General features: G+C 45.4%; 10 protein-coding genes across 10 annotated transcripts; 5 read left to right on the top strand and 5 right to left on the bottom strand.

Moving 5' to 3' along the window:
* Positions 1-232: 232 nt before the first annotated feature.
* Positions 233-897, bottom strand: GLAREA_06971 (FKBP-like protein; the record flags this gene model as incomplete). The annotated part of the gene is made up of 3 exons (XM_008080919.1): positions 233-435; positions 488-603; positions 659-897. The coding sequence occupies 3 exons, from the start codon at positions 895-897 to the stop codon at positions 233-235; spliced, it is 558 nt and encodes a 185-aa protein (XP_008079110.1).
* Positions 898-2,445: 1,548 nt separating this feature from the next.
* Positions 2,446-2,715, top strand: GLAREA_06970 (uncharacterized protein; the record flags this gene model as incomplete). Its single annotated transcript, XM_008080918.1, has 2 exons — positions 2,446-2,503; positions 2,561-2,715. The coding sequence occupies 2 exons, from the start codon at positions 2,446-2,448 to the stop codon at positions 2,713-2,715; spliced, it is 213 nt and encodes a 70-aa protein (XP_008079109.1).
* A 1,072-nt stretch (positions 2,716-3,787) lies between these two features.
* Positions 3,788-4,544, bottom strand: GLAREA_06969 (uncharacterized protein; the record flags this gene model as incomplete). Its single annotated transcript, XM_008080917.1, has 2 exons — positions 3,788-4,134; positions 4,193-4,544. 2 exons carry the CDS (start codon positions 4,542-4,544, stop codon positions 3,788-3,790), a joined length of 699 nt encoding a protein of 232 aa, XP_008079108.1.
* A 620-nt stretch (positions 4,545-5,164) lies between these two features.
* GLAREA_06968 (Microbial ribonuclease) lies at positions 5,165-5,628 on the top strand (the record flags this gene model as incomplete). Its single annotated transcript, XM_008080916.1, has 2 exons — positions 5,165-5,435; positions 5,516-5,628. 2 exons carry the CDS (start codon positions 5,165-5,167, stop codon positions 5,626-5,628), a joined length of 384 nt encoding a protein of 127 aa, XP_008079107.1.
* An 898-nt stretch (positions 5,629-6,526) lies between these two features.
* Positions 6,527-8,452, top strand: GLAREA_06967 (uncharacterized protein; the record flags this gene model as incomplete). Its single annotated transcript, XM_008080915.1, has 1 exon — positions 6,527-8,452. One exon carries the CDS (start codon positions 6,527-6,529, stop codon positions 8,450-8,452), a length of 1,926 nt encoding a protein of 641 aa, XP_008079106.1.
* A 139-nt stretch (positions 8,453-8,591) lies between these two features.
* On the bottom strand, positions 8,592-9,933 carry GLAREA_06966 (uncharacterized protein; the record flags this gene model as incomplete). Its single annotated transcript, XM_008080914.1, has 4 exons — positions 8,592-9,162; positions 9,213-9,333; positions 9,382-9,566; positions 9,617-9,933. The coding sequence occupies 4 exons, from the start codon at positions 9,931-9,933 to the stop codon at positions 8,592-8,594; spliced, it is 1,194 nt and encodes a 397-aa protein (XP_008079105.1).
* A 4,999-nt stretch (positions 9,934-14,932) lies between these two features.
* Positions 14,933-15,524, top strand: GLAREA_06965 (uncharacterized protein; the record flags this gene model as incomplete). Its single annotated transcript, XM_008080913.1, has 3 exons — positions 14,933-15,186; positions 15,309-15,339; positions 15,516-15,524. 3 exons carry the CDS (start codon positions 14,933-14,935, stop codon positions 15,522-15,524), a joined length of 294 nt encoding a protein of 97 aa, XP_008079104.1.
* A 1,319-nt stretch (positions 15,525-16,843) lies between these two features.
* On the top strand, positions 16,844-17,059 carry GLAREA_06964 (uncharacterized protein; the record flags this gene model as incomplete). Its single annotated transcript, XM_008080912.1, has 1 exon — positions 16,844-17,059. One exon carries the CDS (start codon positions 16,844-16,846, stop codon positions 17,057-17,059), a length of 216 nt encoding a protein of 71 aa, XP_008079103.1.
* Positions 17,060-17,879: 820 nt separating this feature from the next.
* Positions 17,880-19,427, bottom strand: GLAREA_06963 (uncharacterized protein; the record flags this gene model as incomplete). The annotated part of the gene is made up of 1 exon (XM_008080911.1): positions 17,880-19,427. The coding sequence occupies one exon, from the start codon at positions 19,425-19,427 to the stop codon at positions 17,880-17,882; it is 1,548 nt and encodes a 515-aa protein (XP_008079102.1).
* A 715-nt stretch (positions 19,428-20,142) lies between these two features.
* GLAREA_06962 (uncharacterized protein) lies at positions 20,143-22,701 on the bottom strand (the record flags this gene model as incomplete). Its single annotated transcript, XM_008080910.1, has 6 exons — positions 20,143-20,527; positions 20,581-20,816; positions 20,870-21,188; positions 21,243-21,310; positions 21,419-21,488; positions 21,539-22,701. The coding sequence occupies 6 exons, from the start codon at positions 22,699-22,701 to the stop codon at positions 20,143-20,145; spliced, it is 2,241 nt and encodes a 746-aa protein (XP_008079101.1).
* Positions 22,702-23,144: the final 443 nt, after the last annotated feature.

The following is a 23,144-nucleotide window of genomic DNA, read 5'->3' as shown; positions in this document are numbered from 1 at the left end:
TTCATTGGGGTTGAGGGTACAATTTCTTTGAAAGTCTCCATTACGTTGATCCTGTTTGATTGCCACAAATACTTGGGTCACGAAGATGCTCAAGATGCACGTTTGTATGGGAGTGCTTGGATATATCCTATTTATATTTTCGACGTAAATGATCGTCATGGCCCACCGATCCCCTCTAGCTCTCAACACAACCCCCAATTCCATTCGTTACACACTTCGCCTTTTCCACCACCTACAACTCGTTGTGCTCCTGTCCATCGCCATCAGTGTCAGCTAGGATGGTCATTGCGGCCTCTGCGGCCTTGGATACAACACTGGCGGCTCCGTGCTTCACACCTTCTGTAGCGGAATCTGCTACGCTGCTAGCGGAGGATTTCTCGATAATGCTTACGGGTGCCTCGACTCCATCAATGCCCATCAATTCGGTCTCGAAGACTAAAAACCAATTAGCTTAATGATTGTGAAGAGGTAAAGCCATGAAACCCACTCAAGGTACTGCCAGCCGGAATTGGCCCCATAGCTCTGTCACCGTAGCCAAAAGCTGGTGGGATGGTGAGAGTTCTCTTCTCGCCAATGCACATATCAAGGAGGTTGTCATCCCAACTATTGCAATTGTCAGTCCACCGTTTCCTTTCTGCCCAACAAGCAACCAACTCACCCCTTGATGACGCTTCCCTTGCCAACAACGAAGCTCAAAGGCGTCCCTCTGTCGTAGCTTGCATCGAATTGCTTGCCTCCATCCTGAAGAGTACCTCTGTAGTGCACAGAGATCTTGTCTCCCTTCTGGGACTTGCGCTCACACTCGACAGCGCGGGTAACATCGATTTTGACCTCGTCGGCGGCCAAGACGGTGACGGCAGATGCCAAAGCGGCAATTGACAAGGTGAGGAAACGCATGTTGATTTTGTAGGATTGCCTGAGATTACGTAGTCAGTAAATGATTTCTGGGTGAGATAATGACCGGCTTTAACACTTACAAGAAGATATGGACACGTAGGATCGAGCTTCTGTTCGAGGGACAATTCGATTGGCAATTGGCGAATTTCCCTTGGAGCACAAGCCGGGGTGTCACTGGTGTGAAATAGCCGAAGTCACGAGTGCGGAGAGGGGTTGGCTGAAATAAAAATAGACTAATTGGGTCTAGTTTAAGATTAACATATGGTTAAACTTCCATTGGGTGATCATCTCGATACACGACATGTCAAATCAACGACGACTCTCCTCAACCTTCCCTCACTTCATCCCAAGCTTACATCGCCAGCAACAAACAATCCATCACGGCGGCTCCCGATGCCCTTTTTACAAATCCATCCGGAAGCAGCCATCTCGGTCGAGATGTGAGGCTTGAGTCACTGGACTTGTCTTGGCTAGGAGGTGCTGCCTGAAGGCTCCAATCCCCAATTCGGACGGGAACTGTCAGCATCTCAGCTGAAGCAGAAGAGCCAACCTCTTTCTTTCCCAACGCCCGAGGCAGCAACGTCTCAAAGGGCAAAGACGCGATCTGCGAACATAATGGGCATTTCGACCGAACACCCAGCGCGAATTTTATGGGGAATACGTCTTCTTATGATGTCGTCGCTGCTCTGCGCCGCTCGCCTCGCGGTCAGCCTCGCTGAACGAATTCGTACAGCGACAAACCGATTCGACTCCGCCACGGTTCTAATATGGACGGAATTGGTGTTCCTTCGTTCGATTCGGCCCTCAACGAACGGGTGTTCTCGCTCTCGCAAGCACCGCCCGAGGCCTTTTGTGAGGCCGACTCAACTTGCTAGTACAAAGACGTTCCCATTGTCTAATCTTTCGCTTGTTCAGAAAACAGTCACACGTCCTACCCCTTCCTTCCCCCAAACGGTCGCCAGAAGAACTGACCGACGTATGGCTCCATTTATTCTTTGACTCATTGCAAGTGCAGAGCCATGTTTAGCACTGCTTAGCACGTTCTTCTGGTCGATTGACCAGGCACCATCATTCCTGGAGTATCAGCATTGGCTTCGCCCTGTGTACCGTATCAATCTCCTGCCTGGATTGGCGCTGGTGGACCAGTCATTTGGTTTTTTGCCCGCTGATTGAGTTTGTATAAGTATTTCTTTCGCCCGTCCATTGAAGTTAATTATCCTATTATTTCCCTCCATCATCCACACTCCAAGTACAGTCACTTACACATCACGCCTCACTTTGCCCTACCTACTTAAGCAATCAGTTTCCCTAGCTTTTTGCGCCAGAACACGCCCAAGCACACTCACACAAACACAACATACAAACACTCACTCGAATATGTCCTCGGGGTCAAGATCACACTATTCTGGTAGTTCACCAGTCATCAAGCACTCTTCTTCAAGGGACTCGAGCTCGTACCATTCGTCACGGGACTATTACCCTTCATCCTCTAGAGACTCCGGGTCTTACTATTCATCACGGGACGAGTACCGCTCATCTAACACCAGCATGTCGCGGGGCAGCAACGCGGAGAGGCGAGACGAAAGATTACGGGTTCCAGACGATGGTTTGTCTTACCAATCAACCATTTATCAATCAAGTGGCTAACAATCAGCTTTTACAGATCGAAAATACATCACCAAAACGGAATCTGGCAAGAATTACATCATTGATCAGCGAAAACCAAGATACGATGTCAACGAGCCTCTTTCACGAGACGCAACACCGGAACACTACAAGAAATCAAGAAAAGACCAAAAGAAGTCGAGCCGACATTGAGGAGTCGATGTGGGCTCGCGCGCTGGTTGAACTGAGCGGACGTTACTTCAATGGTAGGGCTGCTCTGCCGTCGCTTACACCGCCACTGCCCTCCTCGCCCTACGGCGCCCTTCGCCCTGAAAGCTTGCGGGATTTTATGCGACGGAGTAGCTTCTTCTTCTGGACGTTTACTTCCTCATCACTCGATTCTATGCGGGATTTTGTACTAGCATAGCGGATTATATCTTACAGTTATTGGTTGTCAACCGAACTATCCGCCTCACGGCGACTTTTGGGAATTCATTGGAAGTTAGTCATTTTAGCGATACCAAATTGGAGAATGGATTGGGCGTTGTATATTATTATGATGGAATGACGGATGACTAGATAGTGTTAATTGAATCAGATCGAAACAAGTCGTTGAGTTTTCATGCAGAGTGGACGTGCCTACTATCTTCTTTCCCTACCATTGGTCGCGCTTACTATTTACCACTTCACCCTTCATCCAAACACCCATTTCTCATCTCTCTTTCCATCTCTCTTTGCATTTCTCCTTCCATCCCATCGTCACCTCACCCTCTCAATACAGCTCAACTGACGTTCGTCTCCACCCACGCCTCACCTCGCTTGTCGTATATCTGCATCCTTCAGCTCTCGGTACCTAGTATTCAGGTTCGGTACCTGGTACCTACCTGGTAGTACCTGGCAGGCCTCGTCAGCCCCTGCCTTGCAGGCCTAGAAGAATTTATATGATGCTGCCGCTGCCGCCTGAGGCGACTGGAAGGCTCCAGGGCGCTGATGGGGGCTGTAGGGCGTAGGGCGAGTGTCGTGTGTGCGGAAGAGGTGAGTGGGTGCGGAGTGATGAGAAGGGGGGACTGGTGGGAGGTGCGGTGTGAGGCGCGGCGGAGGCTGCGGAGGGCGTGGGCGGAAGATGAGTTTTTGGTGTTGAGAAATGAGTTTTGGGCGCGGAGCTCGTATCTAGTAAGCTGCGGAGATGATGCTTTCAGAGCGGACGATTTTAATTTTGCTTTGGACACTTCAGTTTGCCATCCCAGAACTACATCACAGAACTTGTCTCAAAAGACAATAGAACTCATCGCACCCCCTCCTTCCAAACTTCAAGTCTCTCCCTATTAAATCCTCTCCAACCCTTCCCCTCGAACTCCCCCCCCTCCCTAGCAATCTTCCCATCAAACACCTTCCCCTCCCGACTCAACCTCTCAATCACCTCCCCAGCATACAAAAACCACATCTCCCCCGCCCTTCGATCCACCTCCTTTGATTCCTCATTCTCAAACGCAGATCGCAACGTCCATATCGCGTATAACGAAAAGTCGAACGCGGGGATAGACGATGAGAGCGCTGTTAGTCGAGCGAGAAAAGCGTTGATGTTTTGCCATTGGGATGCTGAGAGGTCGTTGTTGCTGTTTGTTCCTGGGGCTGGTGGGCGTTAATAAGATTCTTGGAAAAAATGAGAGCGGTTATTAGGTGATCTTACCTCTATTCCAAATTTCCCGCGCTTGTGCGCCGAAAAGAGGCATATCCTTCCACACTTTCACTTTATCGCCCCATATCTCAATCTCACTCGCTTCTTCACTATCAGCGACATTTTGCTGCTGGATAGCTCGTAGGATATCAACGAGTGGCTCTTGCTTCTCGTGGGGGGTATCAATTGCTATCTCAATAACGCTCTTCCAAGATCTCGAAAAGTGCTCTTCGAGTTGTGGTTGCTCGGTCTGCCCAGGGACGAAAGCTTCACGTGTTGGTTTTGTGAATGCAATCGCTACTTCACCTGGATCCTTTTTTGCCGCAAGAGCATTTTTCAAAACTCCATATTCCTCAGCTTCCATACTGGCTGTAACTTTCCGTGAGGTGAGATGGGAGATAAGCCTGCGTCGAGTCGTGCAGATATATGTTCGGACCAAGAACCGAGAAAAGCATGTCGTTCTCTTGACACACTGATAACTATTCATCTAGCGGAGTCTTCCGCTAGGAGACTGCCGTTCAGTTATTATTGAAGCGTGCATGTGGTGTCAAGAGTCGTTGCGATTGAATACCGCCAGCTTCCTGATTGCGTCTAGTTCACGCCCGCCAAGCCCTGCCCGGCTCCTCCACACCAACCCTATTCCCACGCCATCTCGTCCTTCCCGTTTTAGGAGTTGCGGCTGTGAGATCTGGGGATCTTAGTGGAGGGAACAGTATCTAGGGTTGTGACTAGAGGGGATGTCCTGCATTAGAGGCGTGGGAATGCGGGTTGGAGTGGAGTGGTCCGGCATTGATGGTGGTAGTCTGCCACATGTTTATGGTTTTGTGAAGATGTTGATATTTGTATGGTAAGTAGAAAGTATATCAATGCCATTTCCCTCCAAGATCCAAGCCATCGTAGCTTCACCATCTCATCCTCCCCTCCTTCCACCCTCCCCACCCTAAGCGAACCTCCCCCCTTTCCCGCTTCCCCCAAATTTTCAAAATGCACTTCTCCCTCCTCCCCCTCTCCCTCCTCCTTGCCCTAACCACTGCCCACCCCCTCGAGCCCCGCGCAGCAACCACCTGCGGCTCCACCTCCTACACCGCAGCCCAAGTAAACTCCGCGGCCCAAAAAGCATGCACATACTACAAGGCCGGGACGAGCACAAACAGCTATCCACATACGTATAACAATCTGGAGGGTTTCTCGTTTACGGTTGCGGGGCCGTATCAGGAGTTTCCCATGTTGGCGAGTCATGCTGTTTATACTGGTGGTAAGTCATGAGGTGTAAAGGGGGAAAGATGGTGATTGGAGAGGGATGAGGAAAGAAAGAGGCTAATGAAAATGAAATAGGATCACCAGGACCTGATCGGGTTATCATCAATACAGCTTGTAAACTCGCGGGTGCTATTACGCATACCGGAGCGAGTGGGAATAACTTTGTTGGGTGCGCTGGGACGAATTAGATGGGTTCTTTAGAATAGAGTTTTGGAGTCTGTTATGTCGTTGATTTCTTTAGAGCGTGCAGGGTGAAAGATCTTCAAGCAACTTTTTTTAACGAAGTGATGATGGTGTTTGATGTTTGGATTTCAATGGTTTAGGGAAAATGAGACTTGGACTTTGTTCTTAACGGGTACACGAGTAGAGTGGACTTTCAGCATGGGGTCAATCCCTTTCTCATCTGGGCTGGAATTGATTTATGTCTCATAGTGCACAGAAATCACTTCATGCTATTTTCAGTATAATTTATATTTCCCCCTCTGTATTTCAAAGATACTACCGATTTTTCGTCCATAATGTGAATACATACGGATATTAAAAGGTGCTAGATCGAAATGCACTGTCATGAATCATTGCAATAAAGAGCCTGTATTTGGGCCGCGCCCTGGAATTACAGGGTATCAACGCCCTGAAGCTCACTAAATGCGACATGCAACAAAACGTCATCTCGAATCGCTTAATTTAGCTTCCCAATTATAAGTCATCTACCTAGGTATTCACTTAGCTATATACTTGGGCTGTATTCCCTGTAACACTTAATAGTACTGGATCCACGTAATTAACTACCTGGTTTCCAGAAATAGCTTAACACTCCCACAATGAAAGCCGTTATTCTCGCTTCACACATATTAATAGCAATAATCCCAGCAGCCAACCTCCATTTCCCCCAAATATAGAATGTATAACTCATGTATTCACTTGATTACATACCCAGACCGCACAATAGCATCTCGTCTTATTGTCCCCCGAGCAACATGACGATCTAAATCCAATTTCCAAATATAGTTTAAATTCCAAATGTAGTTTAAGACTCCCATATCCGAATATAGTTTAACACATCCCACATCCGACAACCAACACAAGATGCAAGCCAAAGCAGCGATTTTAACGATCCTAGCACTTACAATCATATGTGCTATCCCGGGCATTTGGGCGGATGTTAAGAAGAGAAAGAAAGAGCAGGAGAGTGGGAAGGGAAAGGGGTCCGAGAGTACGAGTGCGGCAGGTACGGCAGATGGACATACGTCAACGACGATCAGGAAAGAAGGGAGTGAGAGGGCGGACACGATAAGATCTAGCGATTTACCGAGCCCTTTAGGAAGTTCTGCGACTGCTGGTTTTTCTGGAAATCAAGATGTTGTCGTCACTGCTACTGGGACAGAAGTTCATAAGTCGCAATTCATGGGCACACAAACGATTGGGGATGTCGCAACAAGGACAAGCGATAGATCGCTCGCTTCAGGGGAGGCTTCGGTGGCGGGTCGTCCTAGTTTGGTTATGTCCAGTGGTGATGTTGCCGGGTCTTTTGAAAGTGTTACTACTTCGAGTGAGGCGAGGACTGAAGCGAGGCCAACTGGGAGTAGTGATGTGAGGACGACAGTGGAAGCCGCTTCTCCCTTACCGACAGCAGACGATAATGGCGTTACTAGGGAAGATTTCAAGGTACTTGCTGCTACGACTAGATCGGAGAGTCTACCTACTGGATCTCCGGAAATTCATACGAGTATTGCGAATGACATAATGCCAGGTGGAAGTGCTACTGATGAGAAGGAAATGATTCCTTCGTCTTTTAAAGCAACGAACATTGTCAGTTCAAGCACGGAGTCACATTTGACGAAGCCAGCACACCACCATCATAAATCCGGCGCAAAGCTAACCTCGAAAACTACGACTTTGCCAACTTCCAATTCTCAAGACTTCACGTCCTCGAGCTCAAATAGTACATCGACTCCGTCTCCCAGTTTTCAACATACTACAGTCTCGACCTCGAACAGTAACGCAAATACCCGTACTTCAGGCTTCACCGATAACTTACACAACTACAATACGACATATATTTTACCATCTAATACCATATTATCAACATCCAATTATCGGGACATGGAAGTTCTTACCACCAAGATTGTCACTATTACGAGTATTAAAACGGTTGTAACGAAGAATTTCAACATCAGAACGACATCAAGACGGGTTTCAAAGACGAAAACAGCCAGTGAAATATCCCTTGCACGAATCACCAGCTCGGGCTTTTTGAACAGGACAAATACGGTTACATCTACATCTGGAAGTGAACATTACGACCATTCTCGCCTCGACGAGCTAAGCGAGACCAAGAGTAGACAGAGCACGAGGGGGGTCAATCATGCTCGAAATAGAGCTAGAGATGGAACAAGTACACTCTCAACCGAGTCTGGATGGGATACAATAACGGGCATTCCAATCGACACACTGGAGCTACCATTTACAAGTTTTTTGCATTTTTCAATAGGCCCAGCTAGCACCTCAAGTACCTCACGAACTAGAAATTCTCGCACGCTTGGTCCTAAAACTTTCCCAACATCAACCAGTGCTGTTCTGCTGGGCTTAACTGATTCTGAAATGGCATCCATGACGACCGTACCGAGGTTCACACTCACTACTACATCGGATGTCACGACTACAACGGCGGAAGTAAATGTCACGTCGGTGGTCTCTGTTACGCCGGCGCAGAACACAAGTTACCTGACGACGCTTATTACCACGACCACGCCGGGCGTTGTCCCAACACTCGCAGCCACAGCCACGGGTCCAGCGAGTAAGAAATTAGGGAGTCCGGTTATTGCGGGGATAGCCGCAGCTGGGGTTTTGGTTTTAGTGGTAGTGTTATTTTTCCTGGGGAAGAAGAAGGGAGTGTTTGGAGGTGTTGTAGGGCGGGATAGGAGGTCGATGGCGCAGAGGGTGGAAGATAGCAGGAGTGGGTTGATTGCTGGTCAGGAGTATCGGTATATAATTGGGGGTAATGGGAGGTGATGAAGTATAGGGGAAGTGGGTTATGTGGGTTGATATTTTGACATATATTCCAATTATTTGAGTTTTTTAATTAATAAAACATGTGCCTGGGTATACCGTAACGCCTTGTATCGAAAATAAAGCAAAAGGGAAGGAGGAGTTAAACACCCTCATGAAATCGATCAATAATGATCTCCAAATCCATACTCGCAACCTCATCCCAATCAATCATCTCCCCGCTTTCCTCCTCTACCACTACCATTTTCCCATGGTGGATTCGCGCGTGACGGTCTGAAGGTTTTTGGAAGTGGATGGGGATGGAACTACGTTTTATCATTTCTTCGGGTTTGGGGACTGGCAATGGATCTTTTGGTGGCACGGGTGGGGGAATCGTCATCGTGTTCCTGTGATCTTCGAACGCGGTGTTGTAGTTGGTGAATTTGGGTTTGTAGATTGCTGGAGACGGCATGTCAATCGAATGCACGCTTTCCGTCCAACCTGATGGGAACTCATCGCCGTCATCTGTGCCGAATACTTTTGTTGGGAGCTTTTTGCGTAGGGTGTAAAGTGTAGGGACATTTGCGACGAATGCAGCTGTGAAAGCTTCGACGCTTGCCCAGGTTGTGCGGTTTACTTGGAGATTGGAGTCTTTGATGTTGAGGGGAAGACGTATTACGGTTATGATGACGAGGAATACGCCAAGGGAAAAGAGGAAGATGAGGCGAAACTTGCTGGTAGAGAGTTAGTATTGTGGGTGGCTGTGATGAGAAAGTAGACTTACTCGCCGCCTGTGCGTTTGACTTTGAGGAGGGCGGGCATTGGGAGGATTATGAGAATTACGTCTGTGAATATGTTGAGAGAGCCAAGGGTTATGAGTTGGCCGACCGCTTGGGAACAGACACCTAGAAAATAATTAGAATCATCTTATTTTGAGTTGAGGAGTTACTTACCTGGATCTGGTACCACTTGCCAATATAGCTTTAGTGGATGACAGTCGGTGAAAGTCACGATTTGGATAACGAGGTAGGAGACCCCAAGAATTACCCAATATAATCTGATGATAATATTGGTGTATCTGAATCCAGCAAGTAGGCGTTGGTAAAGTATCATGATGACGGCTTTTTGTAACCATAGGCTTGAAGTGCGTTAGCTTCATAGCTTTCAGGATTGGAGGGAACAACTCACTAAGTATTATACCAAGTCCTACTCGTAAGCAATAACTTGCTAGCAGTTTCTCTCTGGTATATATCCGTCGCTGTGAACACAAGTTTGGCCCGTACTTTCTTCGGAATGTTGTTCGTCCCCCAAATAAGAACGACATGTATGAATGATAGTCGAGCTAACAGGCAGATCATGCACACCATGGTGATTCTGTCGCTGATATCGAGTTTTTGACCTCGGTATCTCCTCATAACTATCCGAAGTGCCATGAGGAACATTGCTAGCCATGTAAAAACCCACAGAAAGGCAAGAGTCTGTACCGTATCGGCAGAGAGTGCCATGTTGAATGATTTCTTTTTCTGCGTAAGTGAAGAAACCTGCGGTAAGCTGTTGAGGATATTCTTTAGCTTGCTGTTACAAAGTCTATGCTGGGGAAGTGTATGTTATATGGAAATTTCCGGGGTTCGAGTTTCGTTTCTTCCTCGCGTGTTCTTCTACCCAGCGGAAGAAACAAACGGTGATCGACGACAGGTTGAGAGTGTGATACATGAATTATACGTCAGGGTATGATCATATATTTGTATCGTTTGGAGATGTTCCAGTAAGAAAAATATCAGCTTTGCCATCTAGGAAATATGTTTTGAGTAATTTCATGGTGACGCAACAAGTCTGCAAAGCGTTCATATTTCACCCCCTGGCGGTGGTCCTTTCGTCCTCTTTTGCATCGTAAGGTGGATATGATTGCAAACCAGCCTGAAGAAGTTCAAGGTTCCATTTTCAATCGTTACGTGAGTTCTTGATGAAGATAGTCTGTGGGCAAGAGTATCGAGTTTCAATCGCCATGTGAGTTATGCGGTTGGGCAATGGGAGAAAATCAGCCAGTCGCATGGCGGCTCGCTTAAGCCACTGAGAAAGACTGCCAAGCTTAGAGCGGCGGCTGCTCTCTGTATTTTCTCAGTGTTCCGAGGGTTCTTGATGCTGCTTTATCAACAGCCAATTCATGATCTCCAGTCGGTGCGTCTGACATGATGCCTTATCCTTTTCAACTCAACATCAATGTCTGGTGGTACGACTGTGTCACCAACAAAACAACTACCGTCGGTTATGAGTTTTGACAGGTCTTGAGTGCATGAAATTGGAAATAAACTCATACACTGCCGTCTGGAGACGACTCGAATCCAGTTACCAGACTGGCGCGCAAAGAGGGAGCGCACAGATATCACCTCATGGCCGTGGTTTCTTCAGGCTGGATGCCGACTGGACGACATAGTGGCTGAAGATAGACGGTTTCTCACTGCTTGTACTACCAAAGTTCAATCCATGTGGAAGTCTCTTAAAAAAGAAAGCATTTCGTTTTGCATAAGATCTCAACAAGGTGCTGTGGAATGAACCCTTTTGCCAGATTCCGTCACTGGAACTTTTGGAAAGTAATTCGCCTATGAATAGCTTCCCATACACTATTTGCCAACTTTAATGAGTATCTAGGGCTTGTTATATTACGAATACTGCGATACAACTTGTGGAAAGGCTGTGAAACTTAGAATAAGCGGAATCTTTTGTCAATTTCAATTTCGCAGAAATCCACAGCTTATCCTTCGATTCAATCAAGTTCCCGAAAAGCGATACTTGCAAAGACGTCTCCCCACTTTCCAAGTCAGAGTTCGCTAAAGATATCCTTGGTTTTGACCAGTTGTGGCGCTGAGAACTGTAACTCACATCACCCAGAATCCTCACGTTTCATCGCAGCGACAAAGCGCCTTTCACTCCAAAAAGCAGTTCAGCAAAGACCATGATTATTTCTGTGGCGGGCATAGACAACAACTCTTATCACAGATTGGAGTGAACCACACTTCCAGGTTTAATTCCGAAATGACGATTAAGCGGTCTTATAGAACGGTCCAGATAGCGACTGTGTCTCTCCGGATTGTCATCTCGACTTGGAACGCCCACAGAGGCCAATCGGAATGATGTTTCTACCAAATGAGGGCACTCGCTCGTGATTTAGCCTATCATCATAATCCAATTTATGTAATAATCATGGTTGCCGATTATATATAAGGTTAGATTAATGTTTGTACTGATAAAAGGTACTTTTGCAAGGTGTAAAATAAGCTTGCATGAATTAAGACACTCGAAACATATACCTATATTTATGACTATAGGCTGTATAATACCACTACCGGTAATGAATGGATTTATCAATCCATGATAATCATGGGGGGGAAACCATCTCCGTGCAGTCTTGACATGTCTTTCCCGCCGCCTTCGGTAATACACGAACTTATAATCCTACGTATGATCGACCGCATCGGATCCGAGCTTTTCCTTTCGGAGATATCCCCGAGTAGCGATGACTTTCGTGCATGAAAATCGATTCGCTTAATCGGGCTTGTCGATCATACATCATATTTCAGCGAGGTCTGGAGTTTACAAAAACGAGAACCAAAACGCATAAATGATTTTTTGCATGGCTCAGGTGAGAACATGATTTACAAAGAGTTCAAAAATACTTTGCATGAGGGTGGCTTCTGCCGATCTCTATTAATGGAAGCGTTGTGAGCTGTATCTGTTTTACTCCTAAGTTTGGTAACTTGGATGTTTGTGCCTTTTGTTTGCGTGACCAAGAACCCTCTGTAAAGTTACTGCAAAGTCACTTATTGGCAAGGAATCATTTTACCCTCAACTTTAATCTTGAGACTGGGAAGGAAAACCTCACAATTGGGCGTCATAGAAATATTTCTAACCTGAAAATAATCTTAAGTCTTGGACGCCATACGTCTTTAGTCTACGGATCATGAAAGTGTTCAGTTCTAGAAATAGTAGTACAGAAAGTTCCTGGCTTACTGTAGCAATAATTCCAAACTTAAACTTAGGGCAAGTTGAAAACTTACTATCTTACCTCATACCCTCAGTCAAACTTGATAATAGTTGTTCCGTTGAAAAACAGCGATACCGGGCAAATGACTCTTCTTTGTTCACAAACTCTTATATAAATATACTACAACTTACTCGCATCTTTCCTTTACAGCAAAGGCTGCCCGATCTCCTCCAAAGTCACAAATCAACTAAATCTTGACATACATCCAAAATCTTATCATGGATTCAAGGAAGAACGTGATGCGTGGAGGACCTGGATCTATGATAGCTCTAGGCTGTGTAAATGGGCTATTTTGCGCTATTATGATTCTTTTATTCCGTAAATGTCTAAAGGATTGCTTAGTAAGTCTTCCTAGGCGGGCAAGAGAACAGTGGCCAGTAGTTCTATCTATGGCCAGTAGTTCTATCTATGGTCAACTTAGATCGAGGGGATTTACAATCACAAGTCTAGGTCATTTTTTTTTGGATCCTTCAAATAAGAAAAGAATGAAAACAATCCAAACACTACCTTGGTAAATGTTTAATGTGAATATTTAACAACTTTCCTTCCTTCCTCTTGTTACGAAATTACATTGGACAAGCTCCATCTAGAACTAGAAATCAAGTAAATCTCCAAGCATATAAAGAACGCCACTATGGGCTTGAAATGAAAAGGACTCCCTTCGCCTCTTATAATCATGATTACTACTTTCACTGTGATGTTTGCCATGGTTATTTTTTGGTGTAAAACTAAAAGTATCCGACGCCCTGAAAAGTATCTATAGGTATGCAAGGCAGAGTGTGCCAGTGGCGTTAGCTGTTGTTAATGTAGAAAGAAAGAGAGCTGAGTTATAGTCACTTCACCATGTCCATATTTTTACTCCCTTTTTAACCAGAACAGAATGACAGTAATGATGGCTCTGTTCTAGACATGGCTTGACTTATAAATTTTAAATTTACCCTTCCTTTTCTCGTCTAATTATATTAAGTTAGACAATATCTTTTGTCCGAACTTTAAGACGACCAAACCTTGAAAACCCTTTGAAACTCTAAACATAAAAGCTATAGGGGTGTTGAGTAACGAGGCATGGGCTGGTATGGTCTTAGGCGCTAGCATTGGTGGGCCCTGTTTACTCATTGTATTTTACTGTCTGTGTGTTATATATATCATACCTTACTTGAGAAGTGTACCTAGAAGGACCAGAGAACAATGGCCAGTAGCTTTAGCTGCACTTAATTTAGACAGAGGTGACCTGCAGTCACAAATCTAGGGAATCTTTTAAGCAGTATAGAGAATCAACATAAGAGACTGTGCAGTAGAATCATAAAACTTCCGTATTGATAACTATGTTAAGATAAAATCATACTTTCCCTGATCTTCCTCTAATTAACATAATTTTTACAATCACAATAATTCAAACTGTACAAGAACCATATTTAAAATGTGCACAAAGAAATCAACATGGAATTTTATCTTTTAATGATTTATATGATTCATTCGTAGTATCGAGAACGTTATCCTTTTTTACTGATTTTATTTTGAAATGTGAGAACCATCTGTAGTTAGACAAAGGGAAATTGGCTAGTGGCTTTGTCTCTTATTAGTGTAGATAAAGGCGACAAAGAGTCGTATCTCTAGGACAATCTTTCAAATCTTGAAAGTCGAACAGTAGAACAAGAACAATCAGGAAACACTGAGACTCGTTCCTCGAAACTAATTGTTATAAGGACCCGCATTCTCTCAACATATTATCTGAACCTACGGAATATCTGTTCATTGACTGTTATTTAGACATCCTTCAGAGCTATCGTTTCAAATAAGGAAACCAAGTGCAGGCATAAGCTTCCAAAATGACTAAGATGGGAAATGGCACAGGTGCAGTTATCGGCATTGTTATTTTTATTGTACTATTCTTTTGGATATTCGTGCATTTCTCCAACCGTAGGCAACATGCAGCACGGGCTGTAATTGCGCGCGAGGAAGAATTTTATGATCCTAATCGTCATCCTCGGAGTGTTGAGCTGCGAACTTTACCACCGGCGTATTTTCCGTGAGCCTGTTCTGAGCGGCAGGACTTTGAAACTAATCAGCGGAGAAAGAAACATTGATTATAGTTCTGTCTGCGTTGTACTAATTTCAACTGCTCGGGTTTGGCGTACTATTATTATGGATGCCTTGAAAATTGAAATATCTCTCTAGAGAGACAAGTGAACCTTAGCCAATATCTTATCTGTTCTCAATGTGGACACACAGAAGATGAAGAGTGAATCGGTATGGTGATATTTCACCTCAACAAGAGAAACAATACAGTAAGATAAGAACAACCAGTTTAACCCCACTACGCTATCCTAGAAAACGCTTGTCACAACATTCCATAGTACATAAAGCTCATCCTTTACAACTTAACAAATACCTATTTCTTGACCATCATTCAGACACCACTCAAACGATCAGTCTCAAGAAGAAATATAACCACGATCACGATGTCCCAAAACGAACAAATCCCCGAAACCGATAACGTGGGAAAGACTATGAGACTTCATACGGGTCTAGCGTTCGGATCTATTGTTTTTGCACTTCTAGTAATCATATTCGTTACATTCAGCTGCATGAAACCGAGGCGCAGGAAACCTGCAGTACCAGCTGCTCATGTACACGACGATTGGCAAGCACCTCATGGCCCTGATCGTGATGCTGAAAGGATTGAGCTACAGAAACTACCACCGGCTTATTACCCGTAAGCCAATTCTGAGGAGCTGGGTTTTGGGCACGAAAAATTGGATAACAAAGAATATCTTGGGCAATCGGTCTTGGGGCATCCAGGGACGACGAACCACATTGCTAATCTTATCATCACAGGCGATACCCTAGACAAACAAGCCACGTCCTGGTATATAATCAATAAAAATCTAAAAGCCCACTTCAGTGCAATTATTAAACTATGATTGAACTATTTAATTATGATCTGTTTCACAAATACAAACTCTAAATCAGGAAAAAGCTTCAACGCCAGCCAGTTTCCAGTAGATAACACAACCTCGCCTTTTCAATACTTTGAACTAACAGTCATACTGATGGCATATCCTGTGACATGAGACAGCGACTGTGCTGTAATATTTTGTAGTATTGCGCTCTCGTAACGTCGCCCCAAAACCGCAAGAGACATAGAGCTAGCTAATATTTAACTCTCTTTTATGATGTCCTCCTGATCCAAGTCCTGTCTTTATCCTCTTCATATCAAAAGGAGTTTTATAACCAGAACAGGTGAAAAAACAATACTGAATAACCAGAACACAACAAACTTTTAGCACTGGTGGGTAGGTAACGCTCCCTACTGATACACATTTTCCCTCCAACCATACTCTCGTATATCCCCATGGTCCAACCCTAATTACTACCGAAAGTTAGCCTATCCAAAAGATAAAGACGATAGTAATGTCGCATAGTATGAAGGACATTATTGCATTGACCTTTCGCGATTCAACTACTTTCGTGGGGAGTGTGTTCGTCATTTCACTGCTGTGTTATTGTATCGCCAAGATCAGTGGTAGTTTGAGAGATATCTGGAGGCGTAGACATGCCAGGATAATTGCTGAGAGGGTCACTGCCACCAGTAGAGATTTGGAATTAGCAACTCTTCACCCTTAGTTACAGTTTTCCAAATACAAGCGAGTCTTCTCCTAAGTGAGGTACTGTCCAAAATCGAGGATTCACACCGGAAGTCTGTTCTACCAGAAGGGAGGGAAACACCGCGCATTCACCAGAACACCCAAAAGAATTCAAGCTACGCCCCTCATAATTAAGCAAATCTTCATCCAACCATAATCCCACAACGACCAAGGTCCCTCCATAATTCCAAACTACGAAGTAAAAACGACTCCAGTCTCACAACAACTACAAATCGAAATGGTATCCCTCTATAGCGTCAACTTCTGGCTCGGAATTGGATTTGCTCTCCTCGTGGTTCCGATTGTTGTTGTTATCCTAATCTACAGCTGCTGCAGTGGCTGTAGTCTCGGTAGTTTTTTTTTTTTGTTGTAGACGACGAAGACCTATGGGGAGAGATGCAGCTGTCAACGGAGATTTGGAATTGGCGACTCGTCAACCTTAGTTGCTGTTTTTCAAATCCTAGACATGTTTTCTGAGACTCAGATGAATGTGGATTCACTCGGAAGATGAACTGTTCTGATATATCGAGAAGTGAACGACTGAAGAGAATTTTGGAAGTCTTCAGCTCACTATAAATACCCTCTCATCTTTCCAACCATTACGTCTCAACTATTACACCACTCCAGACATACTCTCTCAACCACACCATCTCAGTTCTACAACCTTCTAAGTCCAAAATCAAACACAACTTCATCACGTTGTCAAAACTCAATCCGCAATCCATCATGACGTGGTTTGAGACTTTCGACAAGGCCTTGGATATTATCGAGACTGGTACAATGTTTGTTTTAGTCATCACCAGTATGACGCTCGTTGTCCTTCAATACATCGTCGATGAAAAGAAAGCCAAGAACCAGCAAAAACGTGCTGCTATAGCTGATGCGGCTGCAAAAGCGGCCGAAGAGAGACGATTGAGGGGTGAGGAGGATGGTGGGTTGTAATCTTCCAGGGCTTACTTGGGCGGGAGACTTCGCAACACGCATCCTTACGAGAAATATTGAAGAGCCAAATTTCAGCTTCTCGCATTCATCTTGAAACCCAGAATCGAGAAGGCATCACAAACAATCTATCCTAAGTCTTACCGCAAATCGATCACCGCCTAAATCACCTAAATCACCAATACCCAACCACTCCACTCATCCACAAAAGAGTATGCCACAGCAAACATCAGCTATTCAATCGCACTTCCTCAAGTACTACGTCATCCCAAGAAAAGCCCAAACAAAGCCAACAAGAAATAAAGAAAGGAGGAAACCACTAGACCTGCTGGCCAACCAGAGAAGCGACACAATGTGAATCTACTCGGTTATAGTCATAGTCGTGTCTGAACAAATTACCTCTCAGTAAACAAACTCTTCATAATGAAGTCCTTTTCAGGAGATTCCCCAACTCAGTGACACGAATCGTAAGTTCAAGACAACTTGAGGATCTATCGCTCGCGACCAGACCTCTACCCGTGTGTCTAAATATATGAGCATCAACACGCTAGTTAATAATTTACTAGTCATCCAATATAGTGATAGGTTGTCCCAAAGGACAATCAAACATTTCTTCAATAAGCTCGCTTGCGTATTTATCATCCCGTTGACTACCTATTGGCACTCGTGACTTTAGTATTGCTGCTGAACGTGTAAATCTTTGGACCTCAACCGGTACGCCCGAGGATCCCGAGTAGTTTTCACCGTAATCAATGATATTGTATTTAAGGGGTTTGAGCTGTTAGCAGAGTTTGGAAGCTACTGCGGGGACTAATCTTACCTGCTATTTTGCGAGCCTTGAACGATAGGAGTATAGCATCATGTCCGGCTTCTTGAAGTCATTGAAACACATTGCCACGCTTGACGCAAATTGAATCTCTTCAGTCGTCGTATTTTGCTCTTTGGACCAGACCAGGCGCAAATCTCTCACACGGTTTGTCCACCTGCTCTTGCCCATCATTTCAACGTCGAATTCAGGATATAATTTGAAGAGACCGAAGCCTTTCAGACTTTTCAAAGACGCCATACTCGATCGACCTGCAATGTTCACAGTTCCCTGGGAAAAGTATTCTCCGTTGTGGTATCTCGTGTCATCCCGGCGGAGTTGGAATAAGTTTTTTTCCCTTCCCTCAAGGTTTTCAATTTCTTGCTGATATGCTGTAATAAGCGATAGATCCTGTACGAATTGACCTCGTGGAAACTTCATGGTATCTATCGCGCAGATCCTGATATCCTCTGGGTTACTCTTAAACGTGTCACGCCTCCAGATTGCGTACTGAATCGCGAAAAGTAAAGAACTTGTCCAGGACATTAGATTATCAGAGGCTGCCCCGGAGCCCCAACAAGATTTGGTCAAATGTGCGTGCAATATGCTCGTTGCTTGGTTCTTTGGAAGAGAAAGAAGATCAATTCTGCTGTCCTGTAATGACATGACGGCCATCGTCGAAGCTATTACGCAGTCATCGTTTCTCCCAGAACTCTTTTGGTCAAACGTCCGGAATAGATACCGTGGAGTAGCTGTTGTTTCAAATTCCCAAATCTTGGTATTGGAGCTTGCTCGGGGGTAGAAAAGCGTTGGTCCACTGGGGCAATTATCCAGGACCGCAACCCAAAACTCAACCCAGCTCTGCTCTTGTCTCGCAGCCCTCTCTGCTCTTTCTTCATTTTGATCATGGAATTCCCGGGCGTAATCTTCGTCGACGTTAAGAAGGTTTTCGTGCTCATAGTACTCTGCAGGCTCGTATTCGAGATCATATGGCCATTCAAAAGCAGCCTCTCGATGCTTATCGAAGTAGTCTCCTGGATTCAACATGCCAGGACAGTTGGTGGCTTGATTGTAACATTCCTCTGCAATCTTCCAAAGAACTTGCGTCTCATCTTTTGAGTGGTCTAAAACATATCGAGAAATATCTTTTAATTCCACAACGAAGTGCGATAAGAGATCCTGGAGGAAAGACTTCTCACTAACCCAGGCAGCACTTCGACTTCCAAGGGAGACAAGATAAGCAAAGAGACAATCTTGCGCGGCGTCCTTGAAGTTATCCGCTGTCTCGCTGAGAATGCGAATTTCTTCTGCAAGTCCTGTGACCTTTTTATAACCTGAGTATAAATCGTTGATATATAGACTATCGACGATATTTGTAGAATCTGCCAGAGAGCGAGCTCTTCGCTCCTGAGAAGCAACAAATTTGGTAGATGATTCAAGTAAAGTAATTGAAGCTTGAATAACTAAGGCTGGATTATCAGAAGTCTGGTCGTCGGCCTCCGATGTCGTATCCGTGATTTCCAAACTGTTTACGGAGTTCGTAAGAGCAACAATATTGTCTGTCATCACGGTTGTAGATCCTGTCGATTGTGATAAGAGCGTTTGTATTGAAAGACACCTAAGAATCACAAATGTTGGATTTCAAGGTCAAGTGCGGGGTTGGTTTCCTGTGGGCTGACAGCGTTTGCTGTAGATACAGTTGGTATGCAAGTTCCTAGGCACGCAAGCTAAACCTACACTTCGTGGACCTGCGCAGGCTGCGGTACTTCGTGATAGGTTTTGCCTAGGAATTGAACTCTTTTAGAGTCTATACCTATAAGTGTCGGTTCATTAGAAATAAGGTTCTATTGCGTGCACGGCACGGTAATTCGTCGATATGCGGGCACAATATTGGGTATAATTCGTGATAATTAAGGAAGAGTACTAAACAACCCTAAAGGGCTAACCGTAATTGAAAGCTCGTAAGCTCGCTTTAGTACCCTCTGTATTTGGCAAGGTATTTTAGGTAGAATTGTGAAAACTTAACATTTTACAATTCTCAAGGGTGAAATCGAAAGAATGTCTCCTAGTTTTTCTATTATGGCAATTTCTCGAGAGTACCAGATTTGAGATATGTTATCTCTGAACATCACTAGCTTAACGAAGCAGACTCGCGTGTCTTTAATTTAGTCTTCTATTTTAATATACATCGAACAGAGCATCTAATCTATTACACCAACAGAAAGATAAAACCAAAAATATCCAACCCCATCCACCACTGGCCATCCCCTCACAGCACATCCTAAACACCCAACTCACCCTCCCTCCTCCCCCTCCTAACCTCCCAATCCTCCTCCTCGCCCCTCCCAAACTCCCCGGGCAAGCGCACAGCCCTATCAAGCGCAACCGGCAGTCCCCTATGCCGTCCCCTCAACATCACAATGATCAGAATAAACTTACTCGCGCGTCTCCATCCACCGCTAAAACTATACGCTTGGTCTGGCAGGCCCGTGGAGATGCCGACGCAGCCGTAGGCCGAGACGACTTCGAACATGATGTTGAAGACGGAGTAGGTGATGGGGTCGCGAGCGAAATTGGGCGTCTCGAGGATGACGATCAGGAGGATGGAGACGATGAGGAGCCAGATGTCGTGGGCTAGTTGGGAGCGGATTTGTTGGTTGATGAATCTACACACAGGAATGTTAGATGATGTAATTCTAGGGGGGGGGAGGGGACGTACTGTTGAGCGCCGACGCCGACGCCATGGGATGGGTTGACGGAGTTTGTGAGGGTGCGTTTGAGTTTGGAGTAGGTGCCTTCTTTTTCGAGGGGTGGGTCGTCGGCGTAGATTCCGAGACTGCGTTCTTCGTAGACGTTGGAGTGGCGCATGGTTATTACGACGGGGTAGACGGAGATGTACATCATTACTACGTAGAGGAATTGGAGGCCGATGCGGAGGGAGGGGATGGCGATGACCTTGCGTTCTTGTCAGCTAATAAACTCCAAAAGAAGTAAGAGGGTTGACTGACGTAGAATCCACCAGATCGGACAGCGAATGCCTGAAATAACCCATCTAGAACACGAAATTGTTTTGGGATATCCTCGACGGCTGCATTGCCGATGTTAAGGACTTCGAAGGCGACCCAGTCTATACCGTTAAGACAGACCACCATGAAAAGCAGCCACCATGTTGGCGTTGAGGGGAAGAGGTTTGTATATACACGACGAGGATAGCGGAGAATGAAGCGGAGTGTTGCTTTTGTTTCAGGGTGTTGCGATTCCAGTGGATAGAATAGGTTCATGATTTTGAGCCCGCTCCAGATGATCAGGCGGAGGAAGAGTGGATAGCTGGACTTTGTCAGTACGCACCGACGGTAATGGAGTATATCACAGTGAGCTTACGCTGTGTTTCCTGCTAGAATCATAAGAGACATTGTGAGGAGTGTGTATACAGAGTTTTTGAAGGGGATCTATGTCACGTTTAGTAAGTATTTAACGACCAGTAACCGACATGGAAAAAGAGATTTAAGAGAGATATTAAAATATTGAGGGTCATGCTTTTGATGGGGAAAACTCACCATATTAGCATCCAACAACGACATCCCCGAATTATTAAAAGCAGATGCACCATTGAAAATTCCCAACCACCTAACGAAGCCTGTTAGTTCCGTTTTCAAATTACCAACTTCATCACATACCAAGGATTAATCCCATTCATCTCCGCAACACTCGCTTTATTATGAGCCATATAAGCGCCCAACCCAACACAACCCAAAAGCTGCCACATCACAAAATAAATCGGCACGATATAAGCCAGTAGCGTAATAGCTCTATACTCAACCCCACCCAAATGTTCTCTCTCATCTCTCGATAACCCATGAAACTGGCTGTTTCTCCCCGTAACAGTTTTCGTAAGGTACGACGGATAATGCAAGTCATGTAGACTCTGCTGCCCAGTCGTCGCCGTATTCGACCGTCCCCTCTGCGTAATCCCACCCCTCGAATGCGGAAGCCGATAAGAAGTCGAACTGGCATTTGGATGCTCGCCTACACCCACGAAATTAATAACGCGAGTATTACTCAACGCCGGCGATGTAGGCGCAAGACGCAAAGTCGGGCCAGTAGTTGTAACAATACTGCCCCTCCGATCCCTCACCCCCTCATCAACAACCGTAGTCACGCTCCCCCTCCGATCATGCACACCCTCATCCACAACATCCTGCCCCCCAACCTTTACCATCTCATCCGTCTCCTCACTCTCCCTCACCGCCCCCAGCCCCGACTGATTCCCAGCCGGCGTCTCAAAAAGCCCATTCGTCGGGTCCCTGGGCCCAGAATGACGACTCTCAAAATCACTTTTCACAACCGGTTCCTCGGTCTTCCTCTGACTATTCAAACGCTCAATCACAGGTACCTCGCGCATTTGACTCATGCTCCTCCTCCTCAGTCTCCTCGCTTCGCGCTGCGCTTTCACCACATAATCAAAGCGTTTCTCAAACACGCGTTTACGTGTTAGCACCGTAGAAATAGAAACGAAAATCGCGCTCCCAATTACAATGAGAATCCAGAGGAGAACCTGTTGGAAAGTCGTCATTTGAGATAAGTTTACGGTGTTGAGACCTGCTTCAGTCATAGCCGAGACGACGAGGAAGAGGGAGTCGAGGTAGCTGATTGAGTGGGTTGGGTTGGAGGATCCCCAGAAGATGAGGGAGAAGATGAGACATGTGGTGATGAAGTAGGCGTAGTGGATTGTGATGAAATTGAGTGGTGGGAGGTATTTCTGGATGTTTTTGGTTCTGTCGTCTTCGAAGAAGGCGTTTGTTTTTTGTCGGAGACGGGTGGTGAGGGTCTTTGGGGACATGGTGGCGATTTGATTGGCTTTCCTGAGAAAGTCTAAGAGTTTCTGATGGAGTAAATCTGAATATATCGAAAGTGGTAGATTCGTGAATAATATCCAAAATCGTGACTGTTGATTTCGTTCCGTCGATTCGAATCCTCTCTCAAATCCTCAACCCTGTCAGGGGCGACAACGATGAAGCTTTCTTGGCGCGACTTAGCTTCCGCACCGGGAATATACCGGTCAACCTCGACCAAACCTCACCTCGATTCTCCCATCTTCATCATCATCTTCATCTACGCGACGTTTATCGATAGAAAAAAACCAAGAGAACAGACGAGGACTCGGGTGCAGACGTGAGCGCTTATCAAAGGGAATTGACAACAGATCTCCAATGTGGGGCACAGCCACAAAGCATCATCAAAGCCTGTTTGTTGGATGAGGATTGACCTAAGCGAGGTTGGAGC

This window comes from Glarea lozoyensis (genome assembly GCF_000409485.1).
Source record: "Glarea lozoyensis ATCC 20868 chromosome Unknown GLAREA14, whole genome shotgun sequence".
NCBI lineage: Eukaryota > Fungi > Ascomycota > Leotiomycetes > Helotiales > Helotiaceae > Glarea > Glarea lozoyensis.
Note: the sequence above shows the minus strand (reverse complement) of the source record. Positions and strands in the feature narration are given on the sequence as shown.